This window comes from Taudactylus pleione, unplaced genomic scaffold (assembly GCF_031769625.1).
Source record: "Taudactylus pleione unplaced genomic scaffold, aTauple2 ptg000437l, whole genome shotgun sequence".
NCBI lineage: Eukaryota > Metazoa > Chordata > Amphibia > Anura > Myobatrachidae > Taudactylus > Taudactylus pleione.
The window spans coordinates 5,650,691-5,669,429 of record NW_028284839.1 but is presented as its reverse complement, the minus strand read 5'-3'; the positions used below and the strand labels follow the sequence as shown (position 1 = coordinate 5,669,429).

Below are 18,739 nucleotides of genomic sequence, written 5' to 3'. Positions count from 1 at the left end.
GGGTGAGAAGGGCCCTAGTCAGGGAGGTGACCAAGAACCCGATGGTCACTCTGTCAGAGCTACAGCATTCCTCGGTGGAGAGAGGAGAACCTGCCAGAAGGACAACCATCTCTGCAGCAATCCACCAATCAGGCCTGTATATTAGAGTGGCCAGACAGAATCCACTCCTTAGTAAAAAGCACATGGCAGCCCACCTGGATTTTGCCAAAATGCACCTGAAGGACTCTTTGGTCTGATGAGACAAAGATTGAACTCTTTGGCGTGAATGCCAGGCGTTATGTTTGGAGGAAACCTGGCACTGCTAATCACCAGGCCAATATCATCCCTACAGTGAAGCATGGTGGTGGCAGCATCATGCTGTGGGGATGATTTCAGCGTCAGGAACTGGGAGACTAGTCAGGATAGAGGGAAAGATGAATGCAGCAATGTACAGAGACATCCTGGATGAAAACCTGCTCCAGAGCGCTCTTGACCTCAGACTGGGGCGATGGTTCATCTTTCAGCAGGACAACGACCCTAAGCACACATCCGAAGATATCAAAGGAGTGGCTTCAGGACAACTCTGTGATGGTCCAGTCAGAGCCCAGACTTGAATCCGATTGAACATCTCTGGAGACATCCAAAGGTGCATCAACAAAGTATTGAGCAAAGGTTGTGAATACTTATGTACATGTGATTTCTTATTTTTTTTATTTTTATAAAATTTGCAAAAATCGCAAAAAAACTTTTTACACGTTGTCATTATGGGGTATTGTGTGTAGAATTTTGAGGACATAATTGAATTTATTCCATTTTGGAATAAGGCTGTAACATAACAAAATGTGGAAAAAGTGAAGCGTTGTGAATACTTTCCCGATGCACTGTATATAATAAATAAAGGATATTTGTATAGAATAAATAAAGGATATGTGCATATAATAAATGATATGTGCATATAATAAAGGATATGTGTATATAATAAATAAAGGATATTTGTATAGAATAAATAAAGGATATGTGCATATAATAAATGATATGTGCATATAATAAAGGATATGTGTATATAATAAATAAAGGATATTTGTATAGAATAAATAAAGGATATGTGCATATAATAAATGATATGTGTATATAATAAAGGATATGTGTATATAATAAATAAAGAATATATGTATATAATAAATAAAGTATATGTGTATATAATAAATAAAGAATATATGTATATAATAAATAAAGTATATGTGTATATAATAAATAAAGGATGTATATAGTCTGAGGTGGTTGTGCCCCAGGGGTTCTCTTTTGTCCCAAATTGAAAGCCTCACCTTTTAATTGCCAAGAAACAGTTTCTACCTGTTTACTAAACTTAACAACAAAACAAAAAACAACTTGTCGCTAAGACATAAATGTAACAAAATAAACTGTACCCGCTATTGTTCTAGATACATATGGCAGCTGTGGGTGTCTATTTCTCATGCATTTAATGTAATGCGCCTGAAGGCATATTAAATAATGTACAACAGAAAACTGAAGCCATGTTAGCTTGTATATTAGATTATAACTGCGTGACAGATGTTTGCCATTTTTAATGAATATTTAATGGGATCTGCAAAACTTTACTGATGACATAGGGCCTGATTCAGCAAGGATCGCAACTGCGATTGCAATAGCGATTACGCCCGCAGACTCGCCTTCGAAGATATGCTAATCCATTGCGATCGCTATGCCGTCGCAGCACTACATAAGTACGCCCACTTTACCTTGCACACATTCATAATGTTTAGCAAGACTGCGAAACCATCGAGTACCATCGCAGCCTCACGCACACTGGCACAAGCTCTGACCTTACTCTGGAATTGCTAACCTCATCGCACGCTATGAGTACTCAAGCTGCGTATGGCATCACAGTGGATCATTTATGCCCGCCCCCCCTTCACGGTCACCTCCCCCAAACGGCGCTTCCTGTCAATTACGCCGCAATGGGTCTGTGTAGTCACTGCGATCGCGATGGCTGGTTCGCGCACACGCAGAACGCAACAATCGTCCAATTACGTGCGTAATTGCAGTTTCGATCCTTGCTGAATCAGGCCCATAATCTAAATTGAGAACTGAATAGCTTAAAATGCGAGTTCACCTATCTTATTACAGTACACTTTCTACAGATTTTAAAATGACTTTCTTTCATGTTTTAAAGTAGAACTTTTATGTACTCACAGTGGAGGCAGCCATTGTGTGGGCCGTACAGATTTTGCTAGCAAAGCAGCCTATCAAATTACTAGTTACAAGTGACATCACAGGAGTATGGTACGCTATAGGCTGACTGACTCCACTATGTATAATTATATATATATTTAAATTTCCTTTTAGTTTTACATCTTTTAACACTTTCGTCATCACCTCTTAGATATCCGTCAGACTAATGAAAGCAAATTACTGCTTAGGATAAGTTACAGTGCCTCAATGTTATGTGTATACTATGTAGACAAAAAGTGATTGGACCGCAAATAGATCAACGAGATTTTAGTGACGTCAGTACATTGTAGGGCCACCACGTGTAGTGATTACTGCAGACGCCCTTCTTGGCAAACTGTCCATAAGTTCCTGGACAACAGCAGGAGATACGTTTTGCCATTAAGTACAGCGACCAACTGTGACACTGAAGAAGGTCGAGTCGGCCTATAACGAACCCGTCTCTCCAATTCTTCGAAGAGGATCTCAATGGGGTTAAGATCTGGACTCTGAGCTGGCCAGTCCATCGGGTTACCGAATTTTCTGTATACCAGTCCAGCATCGCCCTGGAAACATAACAGGTGGCATTGTCCTGATAAAAACATCTGTTGTTTCCGTAGAACTGCAAGTGCATGGGCCTCCCTATGAGGTCTTCTTGTTGAAACCGCCACATTAGTGTGCAATGGTATTGCACTGGGGTGTCCAATAACTTGTGTCTACATAGTGTAACTTCCTAAAAAATTATCTATGATAAAAAAAAAAAAGTCTTCTAAAAACAAAAAAAACAGAATTTTTTTTTTCCAGTAATAATATATGCAACAAACTAAAAAGTTGTTACTGTTGGAGAAGCAGTATACTTATTTACATTTGTTTAAGAAACGAACCACCTTCAATAGTAATCCGAGTTACTGGTACAATAATTAAAGAAATATTCCATGATTATTAATTACCATCTCCCCCACCAATAAGCAAACTTTAATCCCTCTTCTTATCTGTTTAGCAATACTTTTTCTTCAATGTTCTCCCTCTGATATAATCTTCCATGTTAGCAGAAAAATCTGCTAACATACAGGAATATTATGTTATATTATTATATATATATATATATATATATATATATATATACATACACACATATACACACACACAGACACATATATATTCTTGCACGTTAGCAGATTTTTCACATCAGACCCTCACCCAAACACACAGGGCATTTAGAGTTTCAGCCACACAAAAATATGAAACAAATAAAGGCTAATCTAAGTGCAGGCAGCTAGCTGTTCATGTACTGTAACTCTATGAATTACACTATAAAAGCAGAGAAAAGGTTGGAAAGTAGATGAAATAGTATACGGAGAAGTACTTACTCTTCCTCTGCCTGAGAGCTTTCACTTCTAGGACGTTAGAGAGTCACATAGTGTGGCAGACAGAATTGGCATGCAGGTCAGTGATGAGATTACGGGAAGCATGATTGAGTGGAATTAGAAAGAAATAAATGAGGACAAAGGCGGGGACAAAAAAAAAAAAAAAAGTCACATGGAACAGTGCAGGGAAACAAGAAGAAAGAGTGAAAAATAAAAGTTAGAAAACAAGTCAGTTAAAAAAAAAAGTTATAAGATTTAAGTCTTAGGAAGAGAATGCAGTGAAAAAATATCATTAAAGGGATAGAGTCACCTGAAGTTTTTATTTTTGCAAACTGCTGAAAAAAAATTAAAGTGTACCTCTCACATAAAAACAAATGGATGCATCAATTTTTTGGGCTGAACCAATTTTCATGAGAACGCAGAATATCAATTCGTCAGGAACTAGTGACATCACAGACTTGTGGTACAAACTAATTTTTGATGCAGTACCTTCTTATAGCCTGCAGATGTCGCTATTGCATCTGCGGCCTATGGAGGTAAATTTGCAAAGTGCACCCGTGCTGTTATGGTCCTCCCAACACAAATCAAGATGCACGCCTCCTCACAGTTCTGCGGTGTAAAAGTGCCACCTTGATGTGCCGAGAGGCGGGAAGATCTTTAGATGGCACTGAGCAAAAATATGAAGTCCAGCCTTCCATATTACTACAACTCCTTTCATTCAAATAAACTAACTGCCGCACCTAAAATAATGCTTGGCTAACTAAGCTTTATATGACGTCTATTGAATATTGGCATATCATGGGGACTGGCTTTATTACGGTAGGCGATAGTGTGTGTAACTTGCATCTGGAAATGCTCATCGCTAGCTCTAAGCTGATGCCATACAGCCCTAAACATGAGTTTTATTTTTACTCCATATACTGAAATCTCATTTACGCCAACTATGAAAAACATGGCGCATTGGTGCGTTTAATCCATACTAGGAGCTCCTCCCTCTACGGCGCTGCCTATACAAACTGTTGCCAGTCTGCAGCTCGCACATTTCAGCAAACTGAGCGGCTTTGTACTTTTAACGAACATCCAATAGATCACATTGGGCTTATAACTGAATAGACCATTTTGGAATAATATTAAGACTATAGAGTTGTCGTCTTATTGATTGGGTACCACCTCCACGTAGGGGGGGTGATCGCACTAAATTACTCCATCAGAGGGAAAGTATGTGGATCGGTCATCTTGACACTGTGGCACCTAGGGGGTTAAATGAAATTAACCCGCTGTCTGTGTTCTTACTATAATGCCTTTTCTATGTCATGTATTATATTTTACTTTTTACATTTCTTATTGGTAGGATGAGATGGTGTATGTGCCCTTCTTGTTTGTCTCTGCCACCCTTAATTGCACATATATATTTGGTAAGTGCGGCATGTTGTGTTATTCTTGCCAGCTAATCCTGAATGGTGCCGTCTATTAATATCGGTGGTACCCTGGTGACACTAACTTTTACACTACTTTTACACTACTGTATGCTAAGCCTGTGTCCACTATGTTCCCTGGGTTGAATCACATGGTCCCTCTATATACGTTTTCCCGTTATCCACTTTGATCATCTGTTGCCATTCACCTACTATGGATAGAGGTGAGCGGCTGCGTTGCTAAGGTGACGCGTCTGTGGTGCGCGCGCAGCCTTGTGTGACTCGCACGGCTGTGGGCGTGCTACTGGGTGATGCAGCGTATGCGTCACGCTGCGCGACCCAGCGATGGGGTGTCAGCGTGGCGCGACTACTGATGTGCGCCATGTGGTCTGGACGGACGGTGCTTTGCCGGTTCGTCACGCCCACTGCGGCGCCTACACCCGATGCTCCATGCTATCGCTGACCCTCCTCTCCTGGTAAGTGGCTTGCCAATCATTTGGCTTAATTGATCATCATTGACACCTGGGATAGGTATATAATTGGGGCCTGTGAGACTGCAGAATGTATCTTTGTGATGTGCTGAAGTTGTTTCTATTCATGGTGACCTATTTGGACCTACGCTGTACTTTTTGTCTTGGATTGCTGTACCTTGATAATGGTCTCTGTGTAGACCGAAACGTCGGTAACTTTTTTCTATCAAGCAACCCTGTATAATGAGCCAATGGCTGAATTAAATAAGTTGACCATCTCATATGTGGTGAGTGCCCTTACTCCATCCTTTATTGTGTGTGGTATAGGACTTTAAGACTATAGAGTGGATATTATTTTAGCCTGATATATGTTAAAGTCTTTTGAATGACGACATAAAGCAAGGTTGGCGTCCTGTTTTAATGCGACAGTTTCCTTAAATTTAATCTTTCAAAATATTGACACAATCACATTGATTTATTTTTTTAGATTTGAATAATTGAACTTGGTTATTAAAGAGACTGCTGAATCAATATCCTTATGCCTCCATAAGACTTTCCATGTACCACAATCTCATTGGCCAATTTCAGATACAAAATTAGATGAATACTTGAAATGCTTTTGGATCTCGTCATTGAACATAACATGTGCTTTATCTAAGATGCCATCATGCAGACATCGGTTGACATACATCGCAATTAAAGGACAATTCTCCAGTATGTAGAGTACTCACACTGAAAAATTCCACATTCCAGTTTTCAACCCAATTGTCCATCGCTGGACAATTCAGTTCTACCACCCAGCGCATGAACCATTTGAATTCTTTCATCACCAGAGAACTCTGCCCTCCAACCTTGTAGACAAGCATCTGTTGCTACGATTGCCCAGTTTCAAATACGAACTGATGCTTCGGTTGAGGTTTTGTTTCCTGAGCCTCCAATGGAGCAATAAAAGCATCCTTTGGAACAACTTGATTAATTGAGTGGGTAGGCGGGAGTGGGATTTATTCTATTTCAATATTAATAGTATTTGGAACTCCAAGTGCAACTGAGCAGATTAAACCACCTCAAAGCTTGGCACCATATTGCCTAGGAATTTCATAGCTAGACAGACACAAATCTATTCGAGAACCAGAAGATTTTCTGCAATGAGAGAATCTTGTCCACCGGTAGAAATGCTGTCTGCTGTAGAATGTCGAAAATGATCCCTAGAAAATTAATTTTATGAGTGGGTACCAGGCTGGATGCCTAGTAAATGATGAGGGTCTGGGCCATTACGTAATGAAGTGAAGTAAGGATCTTACCTTGACTAGAAGGTTGGCAAGGTAGACTGTCAGACCTTTGGCTCACAATAAAACTGCCACTGCCTTTGTAAAGACCCTATGTTGCTAGGCCAACAGGAAGACTGATGGTGCCAAGCCTGGAATGAAAACTGGAGAAGGCACTGGTGACTTTCACTGATTAGAGCTTGTCAATATGCCTGATGTCAAACTGTAACGCAGCTGTCCTAAGGCGAGCTTAGGGAGGACAAAAACCTCCTGTGGAGCAGAAGGGCACGGGTTCCCACCACAGGAGAACCTGCATGGGCAAAGTGCCTGTAACAAGCCATCGCGGCGTTCTGTAGGACTTCAGTGCATCAGGCGGCTCTCGTGCGCTTGTTGCTAGGAGACGAGGACGCTGGCCTGCTACTCCGTAGGTCCTTTCTTCAGATAGCTCCATCACCTCTGCCTTGCTCTGATTGGATCCTTTTTTTCCTCTGCAGGTGCTCTGCTCTGATGCCGGGTATAGCGTCTAGAGCGTGTCTTCCGGTTCTTGTGTGTGGAATCACTCTCGTGTGTTTCTTCAATCCAGTGTGTGTTCCAGCAGTGCCAGTCGCACTTCAGTGTCAGAGTGTATCATCTGTTACCAGCAATAGCGGCAGCTCAGCCATACTACAGCATCTAAGTGGTAGCTGTTACCAACATCACGGTAGTCTCAACCGCATTACAGTGTCAGAGTAGACAGTTGCTTCTAAGCTTCTACAGTCTCAGTCGCACTTCAGTGTCAGAGTATCATCTATTACCAGCAATAGCGACAGCTTAGCCGCACTGCAATCAAGCCAAGTACACCTCAGCCTTTAGTACACATCAGCCCTCAAGGCTGCAACCAGCCAAGTACACATCAGCCATCAAGGCTGCAACCAGCCACGTACACATCAGCCCTCAAGACTGCAACCAGCCAAGTATACATCAGCCCTCAAGGCTGCAGTCAGCTAAGTATACATCGGCCCTCAAGGCTGCAGTCAGCCAAGTACTCATCAGCCCTCAAGGCTGCAACCAGCCAAGTACACATCAGCCCTCAAGGCTGCAACCAGCCAAGTACACATCAGCCCTCAAGGCTGCAACCAGCCAAGTACACATCAGCCCTCACGGCTGCAACCAGCCAAGTATTCATCGGCCCTTAAGGCTGCAGGCAGCCAAGTACTCATCGGCCCTCAAGGCTGCAACCAGCCAAGTACACATCGGTCCTCAAGGCTGCAACCAGCCAAGTACACATCGGTCCTCAAGGCTGCAACCAGCCAAGTACACATCGGTCATCAAGGCTACAACCAGCCAAGTACACATCGGTCCTCAAGGCTACAACCAGCCAAGTACACATCAGCCCTCAAGGCTGCCACGCAACCAAAGTCGCACATTTGGCCAGTTCTCCTCCAATGTCCTGGGGTTCTACTACCTCTTCTGTGTGAATCTCCCCAGGGATTCATAACAGTGCCCTCATGCCAACTGTATCTCAGAACGATTTGTGGTTTGCTTGGCTTTTACCTGACCACACTGGTCTTCTCTTTTGCGTTACAAAGCAGGAAACAGAACTGACCATTTGAATAAGCCCGTTTGCACTTCCTGAAGTTCAAAGAACCAAAACTTAAGAGCTTTTGATTTAGGGGCATCGATAGGAAGGAAGAACTTCTTCCAATGAGGCCAGATTGATAACTTTCAAGCTCAGGAGCAAAGAAGACATTACCAGCAAGGGAGAACGGTTTAATTTTCCTCATAAACAAAGAAACTACAGTAGACACAGAGTCGTCTGCATCCTGTGTATTGAGACGTCACAGAGTCATCAACTCCTTGTCTTCTAGAGGACTCCATCACTAAACACAAAGATTATTCTAAGTCTGAATCATCTGCTATCTCCTCTTCCGCCTAAGAGGAAAGGTCAAACAATACTTGCACCAGAGCAAACCTATAACTCAATCCTGCAGAAGAAGCACAAGAGTCTAAATTAATATCTAAAAAATGGTGAACCTTTACTAAACCTTGTACTGACTTGGCTAGAGACTATACCCAGTGATCTCCAGTTGTGGGCTTGGGTAATGGCTTTGCCCAAGCAGCGGATGCCAGGTCCTACACCGCAGATTGCCCCCTAGGTAATTTGAATCAACATTTAAAGAGTGTAAGAAAGATCACCAAAGTCGCCCCACCAGAAGAGGCACCAGTAATACTCCCTTATGGAAAAATGAAAAGACAAGCTGCACTCCAATAATGACAACAACTCAAACTTTCTTAAAAGTAGCCAGGCTCCTGGACAAACCTCTATCCCCCATTGGTTAACTTTTCCCCAATGAATGCAAGAGAAAGAATTTGCAGTGAAATATTTTCAAACAAATAATGAATAACAGGTAAAATGATTGATTGATTGGTTGCTGGTATTGGAACAGTATTTGCATCTTTGGTATTTGCCAGCCTCCTTATAACAGCAGCTGTTCCCATTCACCTTTCAAGGATTTGTTCTGTCTGAAGCCATGGGTCTCTTTTGTTTAGTGGTTGTTTAAAAGTTGTTGTGTGTATATGTAATGTTCTTAGTGCTTCTATTCATAGCTACATGTTGTAAAATGGCCAAGTAAAGATTAGTAACGACAGAAAAATATAACCACTACTAAAGTACTGCATAGATAATGTAATACAGCCTAATTCAAAAGTTTAAGGCACAACATTCTGCAACAACAGCTACATCGATATACCGCAATTTACAGTCCAGTCTGCAGTGGTGTAAGACATTTTGTACATCATTTAAATGTATAACTAACTTTATATGGCTATTTGATACCATGTTACCTTGTGCCTCCCTAGTCTGTACTGTGATATCCTGTGTCCATCATAACTCGTACAATGTTCATGAAGATGTAAAATGTAAAAAAAAAATGTATATATTGTTTCATATAGCAAGCCGGCATGTACTTACAATAGTAATACCCTGGTGCGGTTGAAATTCTGTTCTTTCCTATTCTCTGTCTATGGCAAATGTTCCCAAACTCTGGGCCTGATTCAAAGCCGCTCGCTAGATGTGATCGCTCGCACGATGTATATGCAAATTGCGTAGGCAGTGCTCTCGCACAGTAATGCATTAGCACGCCCAGTATTTCTTAGAAAGCGATCACATAGTGTATGCAGACACCCACCAGCCTGTTTTAAGACGCCCTCTTGTGCACGTCATGTCCAGGAAGTGTATGCAACCATCGGTACATCAGGTAACATCGGATGCTATTGCAGCGCTTGAGGTTGACCTTACCCTTCCGCAAGCACTGCAAGCACTTCAGTGTAAACACCAGCCGGGTGACGTGTACTATGATGCTGTCTTATAATTATGCACATGTCTAAAATGGCGCTGAGATGCTCAGGCACCCCTGTTTTTGAACCTCCACTCCCGCGTTTTTAGTGTCCAGACCCTGTTATCACCTACAAACGGCTTCCCCTGTCACTCACTCTGCTGGGCTGTCTATGCGCAACGAGTGAACGCATTGTGAACTTGCGCTAAGGTACACGCACTGTGATGCATGCGCACAATGCATACACACTGCATTCCATTGGCAGCAGCGAGAGTATGCATCTTAGCGAGCGGGTCTGAATCAGGCCCTCTGTCTTCAAGGCACCCGAACTGTCCAGGTTTTAAGGATATCCATGGTTGAGCACAGATGGTTAAATAAAAAAAGACTGACATACAAATTAAGGGCCTGATTCAGACCCGCTCGCGAGCGCTGAGCGCTCGCAAGCGGGTCGATGTTGCCCAAGTGCGCATGCGCACGAGGGAGCCGGCTCCGTCATGCGCATGCGCGAGACCCGAATAACGATGGCCAAGCCGTCGTTATGGGTCTCGCAGCAAAGGGGGCGTGCTGTCGATGGTGATTGACAGCACGCCCCCTTTGGTGGGCGTACCGGGGGCGTGGCTGCCCAGAAGGAGGGGTTCCCATGGGAACGCCTACCGTCTGGGGCCGGCCCCACTGACATCACTAGTGATGTCAGTGGGAGTGCTTTTGGTTCTGATAGAGCCAAAAGCACTCCAGGGCTTGCGGCAGACGAGACCCTACCGCAGGGTCTCGTCGCAAGCCCGATGGTCGCGATGGTCTTGACCATCGCTTTGGCCGCTCGCTATAGCTGTGGGTGGTCATCCACAGCTATGCGAGTGGCCAGGAGGCCGCTCCAAAAAGGAGCAGGGACGGCCCTGATTCAGAGCGAGCGCTCTGTCAGAGCGTCCGGCTCTGAATCAGGACCTAAGTCGCCTTTGCCCAAGCATGGTTATCCTTAAAACCTGGACTGTTAGGGTGCCTTGAGGACAGAGTTTGGAAACCTCCGGTCTATGAATTACAAATGGACTTCACTCCCCTCATACCATCATGACACTGCTCGTCAAATGTTATTCTGTCCACAATAACACATCACTTATCTCCTGTTATACTCTAAGCCAGTGGCTCCCAATCTCCACCATTACAGTCCAGGTTTTAAGGCTAGCCATGCTTGAGCACAGGTGATTTAATTAGTACCTCAGTCAATTTGATTTAACCATCTTGGCTCAAGCATGAATATCTTTAAAACTTGGACGGTAATGGTAGAGTTTGAGAACTTCTGCTCTAACCTGTTGGGGGACCCTGCTCCTTCCACTATACAACTCTCGGTCTGTGATTTTCTGCTGCCTCCATTCCCCTCCTCACATAGTGTCACTGCCCCTGTCACATACAGCCCTGTCCTCACTAACACATCGCTCATCTCCTGATATACTCTGTGCTGCTGGGGACCCTGCTCCTTCCACTATATAACTCTCAGTCTGTGGCTTCCTGCTACCTCCATTCCCCTCCTCACATCGTGTCACTGCCCCTGTCACATACAGCCCTGTCCTCACTAACACATCGCTCATCTCCTGATATACTCTGTGCTGCTGGGGACCCTGCTCCTTCCACTATATAACTCTCAGTCTGTGGCTTCCTGCTACCTCCATTTCCCTCCTCACATCAGGTCACTGCAGCCCTGTCCTCACTAACACATCACTCATCTCCTTACACTGCGGCTTTCAATAGATCTTCTTTGTGAAGATATTTTACTTATTTCTTGTTACAATTATCTGATATATATAAAGAATGAAACAATACACTTCAACCCAAATCATATCCACCATTTAAAGCACTTTTATTTTATATTCACAGATATTTATTGGCTTATTCACGCTTATGTGTGGGGAGAAATTGGTGAAAAAGCATGAAAACTAATGTGCGCTCTATACTTGTCTTTGAATACATTTGCCCATACAATCCATTGCACTGGTAGTGCATGTTAATGTATAAGAAATAGGTCATTGCCATCTTCTAAAATTCGGAACACTGCGGGCCTGATTCAGACCCGCTCGCAAGCGCTATGCGCATGCCGGAGCCGGCTCCGATGTGCGCATGCGCGAGACCCGGCTAGCAACAGGCGCTCCGACGCTCCGCGTCTCGCACCAAAAGGGGGTGGCTGTCGATTTTGATCGATAGCTCGCACCGTTTTGGAGGCGTGGTGTGGGGGTGGCTTCACAAACGGAGGCGTTATCATGTGAACGCCTGCAGTTTGTGGGCGGCCCCACTGACATCACCAGTGATGTCAGTGGGAGAGCTTCCGGCTCTATTAGAGCCAGAAGCTCTCTGGGGCTTGTGGCCACGAGAACCTACCACAAGGGTCTCGTCGCAAGCCCGATGGTCGCGATAGTCTTAACCATCGCGATCATCATCCTGGCCGCTCACAATAGCTGTGGGCGGTCACCCACAGCTAAGCGAGCGGCCAGGAGGCCGCTCCAAATAAAAAAATAAAAAACGCCCTGATTCAAAGCGAGCGCTCTTTCAGAGCGTCCGGCTCTGAATCAGGGCCTGCATTCAATATTTTCATAGCAATGCTGGGGACTAGCGCTCAAGGATCCATTCATTCTAAATGTAACGCACTTTTCAGGCGTTAGCAGCTGGGAAACGGCAGACCAGCGGTTCCTCATGGCACCCAAACAGTCTAGGTTTTAAGGATAATCTTGGTTAAGCACAGATGGTTAATAATAATTGTCCGAGTTACTAAACAAGCCACTTGTGCTCAGGGATGGATATCCTTAAAATCTATGCTGGGTATCCAATTAGCCGCTGGTAAATTACCACAGCTAATTACCTCGCCCGTGGCTATCCAATTAGCCTCGAAGTCGACCTGACGTCGGCACTTATCGGAGTTTTTATTTCGGGACCCGAAAAAGAATCCACGATAATTGCTGTTTTTTTACATGATAAAAGGTGAAAACACATAGGTGCCGCGATAAGCTCGTGAACCTATGTGTTTTCGGGAGAACTATCCTATTATTTTGACCGAAATAATAGGATAGGGTGAAAAAAAAACCATCGGCGAAAAATCCCAGTTTTTCACCGATCGTGGGGGTCAATTAGCGCCCGAATAATGTTCGGGGCTAATTGGATACCGCTCTGGGTGTCTTGAGGACAGAGTTTGGGAACCATCACTTATACTAATTTTTCTTACTACAGTAGAAATGTTTTCTCACAATAATATGACAATAACTCAATAAAATCAATAACATCTATCAAACAACGTAATGAATGTGTAGAGCATTGTAAGTTCAATAACCATATTAAAGTTGAAGATTAAGAAAAGGAGCCAGGGATTGGATATTAGGCACCAAATGAAAGACCCCTTCTTCCAATGTTGCTCTTATTTGTTGAAAAAAACAAGTTGCATATCGTCATTTGCATGTAGACATCATAAAAATGTAATGGATTACATTTAAACCTCCTTAGTAGAACCCCCCTCCACCCAAATGCTGCCTGACGCCGAGAACTTGCGACGACTCTTGAGTATTAGATCTGTCCATGGCTTTTCCACAGAGCTCGGAAGAAATACTAAGGTCAGTTTATAGTAGGCTGTAGGGAAAGCTAGTGGGCTATGGATCTCCCAGCTTCAGGTAATGGGGGTCACCTAGGAGAGGACTCCCCTTATTATAATACGGGGGCTAACCTGTGACTAATCCACCATTGATTCCTATGATCTCAGGAGTTGGAACAGTCTGTTCTTGATCTCTGCTACTTCTACAGTATCTAATGTTGGATCCCCTGCAGATGTGTACTGTAACTGCCATGCATGCAATTTATATAACAAACATTGGCCCTCATTCAGAGCCGTACGCTATGAGCAGAGCGCACGCTCTGAATGAGGGCCGGGCTCCATTTTCATGGAGCGTCCTCCTGGACGCTCGTATAGCTGTGGGTCACCACCCACAGGCTATACGAGCGTGCATTGTGATGGTCGCGATGGTCGAGACCATCGCGACCATCGAATTTGCGAGCCGGAGCCTGCGGTTGAGGTTTTCATCCGCAAGCTCCGGAGTGATTTTGGCTCTATCAGAGCCAAAATCACTCTCACTGACATCACTAGTGATGTCAGTGGGCCGGCTTCTGACGGGAGGCGTTCCCTTAGGAACGCCCCCGTCAGGGAGGCACGCCCCCGGCACGCCCACCAAAGGGGGCGTGCTGTCAATCAACATTGACAGCACGCCCCCTTTGATCGGCCACAACGAGCGAAGGACTTTCCTTCGCTCGTCGCGTCTGGCGCATGCGCACGACGGAGCTCCCTCCGTCGTGCGCATGCTCAGTCCATAACATCGACCCACTTGCGAGCGGACAGCCGCTCGCGAGTGGGTCTGAATCAGGCCCATTGTCTGCAAATGTACAATATAATAGAGAAATGCACTTGTAATAAGGAAATAAAGTAAAACATTATGTTAAGCCCCTTCTTCTGAAACACACAACGCAAAAGTGTTATCGTCACACCAATGCCCGACCCCCTAACACATTAGTATCGCCCCTTTTATTGGTCATATTTTTCCACACCCGAGTTGTTGAACAAATCAACTGTTTTCCTGGAGTGAATTTGCCTTTTGCTGTTCCACAAAGCAAATGATATCCCTAGGCAGGGCCGGTTTGGCCATATGGCACTTTTGGCAAAAGGCCAGAAGAGCCGATGGCCTCAAGGCTTCCTTGAGGAGGGCGTAAGTTGTCTCTGCCCTCCACCCCTCACTGCCGGATTCAGGACATGATTTCTGGAAGACAGAAGGGGTGGGGGCAGTGATGGGCCGGTACGCTCTGCCGGGAAGAGACGGGGCGTACCGTGAAACCAGGCCCCCGTGACTCGCAGCACGGCCCCTTGAAACTTAACCATGCCCCCTTTCACTAGCGTGCGTGCCTAAGGAAGGCGGACTGTCAGGGCTGATCTACAGCCGCAGTCCGACCCTGCCCCAGGCAGGCACACACTCCTCTTATTGCAAAATTAATTTTAGTGTTAGCCCCCCACTCCGCCCTTCTTTTCTCCCCATCCGTTCCCTCGCAAATTTCTGCTCCTCCACAAATTCCATCTTTCCCCAAAACAAATACATTGTGGTGGACATCTAAGAAGACTTGTGCTGCGCCGCAAGGTCGTGCAGAAGTCAAAAGGGAATTGTTCTAATACAAAATATCCATGCTCCTTGAGCACCTAGTTAAATAGATAATGGTATAGCAGTAGCGTCACAAGGTGGGGTGTGGGACGCACCTGGGTGTCACCCTCCGAGGGGTAAAACCAAAGTGCCGACTACCCCTTAGTGAAAGGAGCCGGGTGTTGCACTGTAACATTACGTGAAGCTCCGGGATCCCCCACTCCACCGGATTTCCGCAATTGTTGCAGTGTTTGGGCTGCGAGGCCACGCCCCACACTAAAGCCCCCCCCGCACCGAGTGCAATAGTGGGGAGGGATGCCACTGTGGTATAGGAAAAATATTAGCGGAATGTTCCAAAACAGTAATAATTTTTTTATTTACAATAAAGTATCCGGTTTGCTGACACCTAAAATAAAGTATATTAGTTAAAAAAAAAAAAAATAGTACTACAAAAGCTTATTCATGAATATAATCAAGATGCTTGTAAACCAAAATTTAAGAAACCCCGATCTCTGTCTCCAGTTACTCAGTTAATAACCTGTTTCCACTTTTATGGACTGCGTTGCTACTTGGCGCTACCTCCTTTCTGTGCTTTTCAGCTATATATTTATATCATCATGTCATTTCAGTGCCTGTGGATATTACATTTGTATCCAATACAGAGAAAACGATTCACATTGAAATGAAAACACCTTAAACTGAGAAGTCAAGAGGGAACTAGAAAGGACTTTTTTTTTAGACTATATACAGTGGCTCATTGCCTAATTTACTAGTTTAGTAAGATCATCCCTGATTCTAGAGGAACGAAAAGCACTTTCATCAATCAGTAATAAGACAGCCATCATACATGGATTAGTGAGGACCATTACAAACCCATAAATCAGAACAGCCAGCAATGACTAATAGTGGGGACCTATAAAACTTACTTCCAGTAGAGTTGGAAGATCGTCGTTGCATGGAGCTAGACACGGAGGCCTCTGTTGGCAGCGGAGGAGGCGGTGGTGGGTAGCAGAGGTTTTCCGGAAGCGGTGGAGGGATTGGGGGTGGCGGAATATTTCCCATAGGTTTGTTGTCAGAGGCATTACCATTGTGCACACTTTCGTTTGAGAGAAGAGATCCCTAAAAGAGCGACAGGGTGACAACCAAACATCAAAATGACTGACGATTCTATGCCAGTTTAGAGAGAAATAAATTGACCAAAAATGCTATTTAAAGTTAGTTTTTAACTGGGTACACAATTAACAATGTGTACCCAGCCGACCCGTCGTGTGACGGCACCCGGCGCAAGTCCCGGCATCGGCAAGTGCATACACATTTGCTGATATTGGGAGAAACATGGCGACGGGCAGGGGGCCATGCTGTATTCGGCAGCATGTCCCTCGCTGACGATATTGCCTGTCGGCGATGTCGCTGACGATGCAGGATCTCGAGATAGTTGGGTAACATACCCAGGATGCAATGTGGGACGCCAGGAAGCGGGATACGGGTCGTGACTCGTGGTGTGGACTTGTGGTTGTGGAGAGGGAGACGAGTAGTCGGTGGTCACCGGAGACTACAGCTTTCAGCTCAGTAACAAAGAGCGAGCAGTGCACAGTGCGCCACCAGATCTCTGACCTGGAGGAGGGTGCCAGCGGAGCTGGAGGCAGTGAACGGGTCCAGGACCGGGAGTCGGGAGTGGGACACTCTTTTACCTCCATTTCAGGACTCGGAGGAGAGGCTGTTCCCTATTTGTTGGTAATGGCATGCAACTTGGCTCACACTAACACCATTATTATTGCATTATGTGAACTGGGGGCATGCAAAGTCAGTGTGGCATATAATGTGAACTGGGGCATGCAAAGTCAGTGTGGCATATAATGTGAACTGGGGCATGCAAAGTCAGTGTGGCATATAATGTGGGGGCATGCACAGACAGTGTGGCATATATCACAGTGTAGCATATAATGTGGGGGCATGCACAGTCTGTGTGGCATATATTACAGTGTGGCATATAATGTGGGGGCATGCACAGATAGTGTGGCATATATTACAGTGTAGCATATAATGTGGGGGCATGCACAGTGTGGCATATATTACAGTGTGGCATATAATGTGGGGGCACGCACAGTCTGTGTGGCATATATTACAGTGTGGCATATAATGTGGGAGCATGCACAGAAAGTGTGGCATATATTACAGTGTGGCATATAATGTGGGGGCATGCACAGATAGTTTGGCATATATTACAGTGTGGCATATAATATGGGGGCATGCACAGACAGTGTGGCATATATTACAGTGTGGCATATAATGTGGGGGCATGCACAGACAGTGTGGCATATATTACAGTGTGGCATATAATGTAGGGGCATGCACAGACAGTGTGGCATATATTACAGTGTGGCATATAATGTGGGGGCATGCACAGGCATTTATGACTAAAACATTGACTAAAATTAGACTAAAATGTTCACTGACTTAATCTTGACTAAAACGAAGCAAAAAAGAAAACTAAAATGTGACTTTAAAGTAGGGATGTGCAGGCTCGGATAGGTTCGAATTTGCACGCCGAGTTCGGATTTTTCCCTCCAAAAAACGGGACTCAGAAAGAGGCAAAACGTCATCTTGCATGGACAAACATCATCATTCCTGGACAAAAGTCCAGGAATGATGATGTTTGTCCATGCCAGATGACGTTTTGCCTCTTTCTGAGTCCCGTTTTTTGGAGGGAAAAATCCGAAGTCGGCGTGCAAATTTGAACCTATCAGAGCCTTCTCATCCCTACTTTAAATTTATTCCGATTCTAAGAAAGCGACTAAGACAAAAACTAAATTGAAAACCCTTGTCAAAATTAACACTGGTTCCTACCTCACCTATAGTGTTGGAAATTCCTAATATATTGCTTCTCCCAATGACAGCGCGTCAAAAAAAACCTTTTAAAATAGACGTACAGCTTTATCATTATATCTCTATCTTTAGGAAAATTAGAGGCTGCAATTTGTGTTCACTTAAAGGAGAACACTAGGAAAACAAAACCAAAAAAATCTGCTTCGTAAACAATCACCCTTCCCTGATCTACAGAAGCCCCACGCGCCGAATGGACCCCAGCATCCAACACATCATTCTACAGTGGGTTACGGAGACTTTAGGTTGTGAACACTGGAGTATCACAGTTCTTGTTGCTTGTTCTACAGCTGCCACAGGGTTCTCTTTACAAATGCAGAATCTTAAGCAACTTACCTCCTCGCTGTGCGCCATCTTCCTGATTTCCGATGATTCTGCAGTGTTCTGCCCTAAGTATTTATAGTAATCCCCGGTGCTGGGTTGTTTTTTGAAGTTTCTTGACTTCCTGCAGGAGTCGGCCCTTCGAAGCCCTTCTGGACTGTTCTCGCGTGAAATAAACTACAAGAAACAAACAAGGTTATCACAACAGCAAATACATAAAATGCAGTATAAAGACAAGGTGGTTTAGTTCGAAAATGCCATAATACAGTTAGTAATACAACTTTCCCATGGGGCGTAAAAGATGAGGCCACGGAAAAAGAACCATTTAGGTCAAGTGAAGTTTTGT

General features: G+C 44.5%; 1 protein-coding gene across 1 annotated transcript in view; it reads right to left on the bottom strand.

Annotated features, from left to right (window-relative positions):
* Positions 1-18,739, bottom strand: part of LOC148505779 (espin-like) — a 234,769-nt gene that overhangs the window by 30,083 nt on the left and 185,947 nt on the right. The window contains exons 8-9 of the mRNA XM_088447752.1: positions 18,409-18,570; positions 16,116-16,308 (exon numbers count right to left, since the gene is read on the bottom strand). Of these exons, the coding sequence (XP_088303878.1) occupies positions 16,116-16,308; positions 18,409-18,570 (355 nt within the window). The remainder of the gene's footprint in view (positions 1-16,115; positions 16,309-18,408; positions 18,571-18,739) is intronic.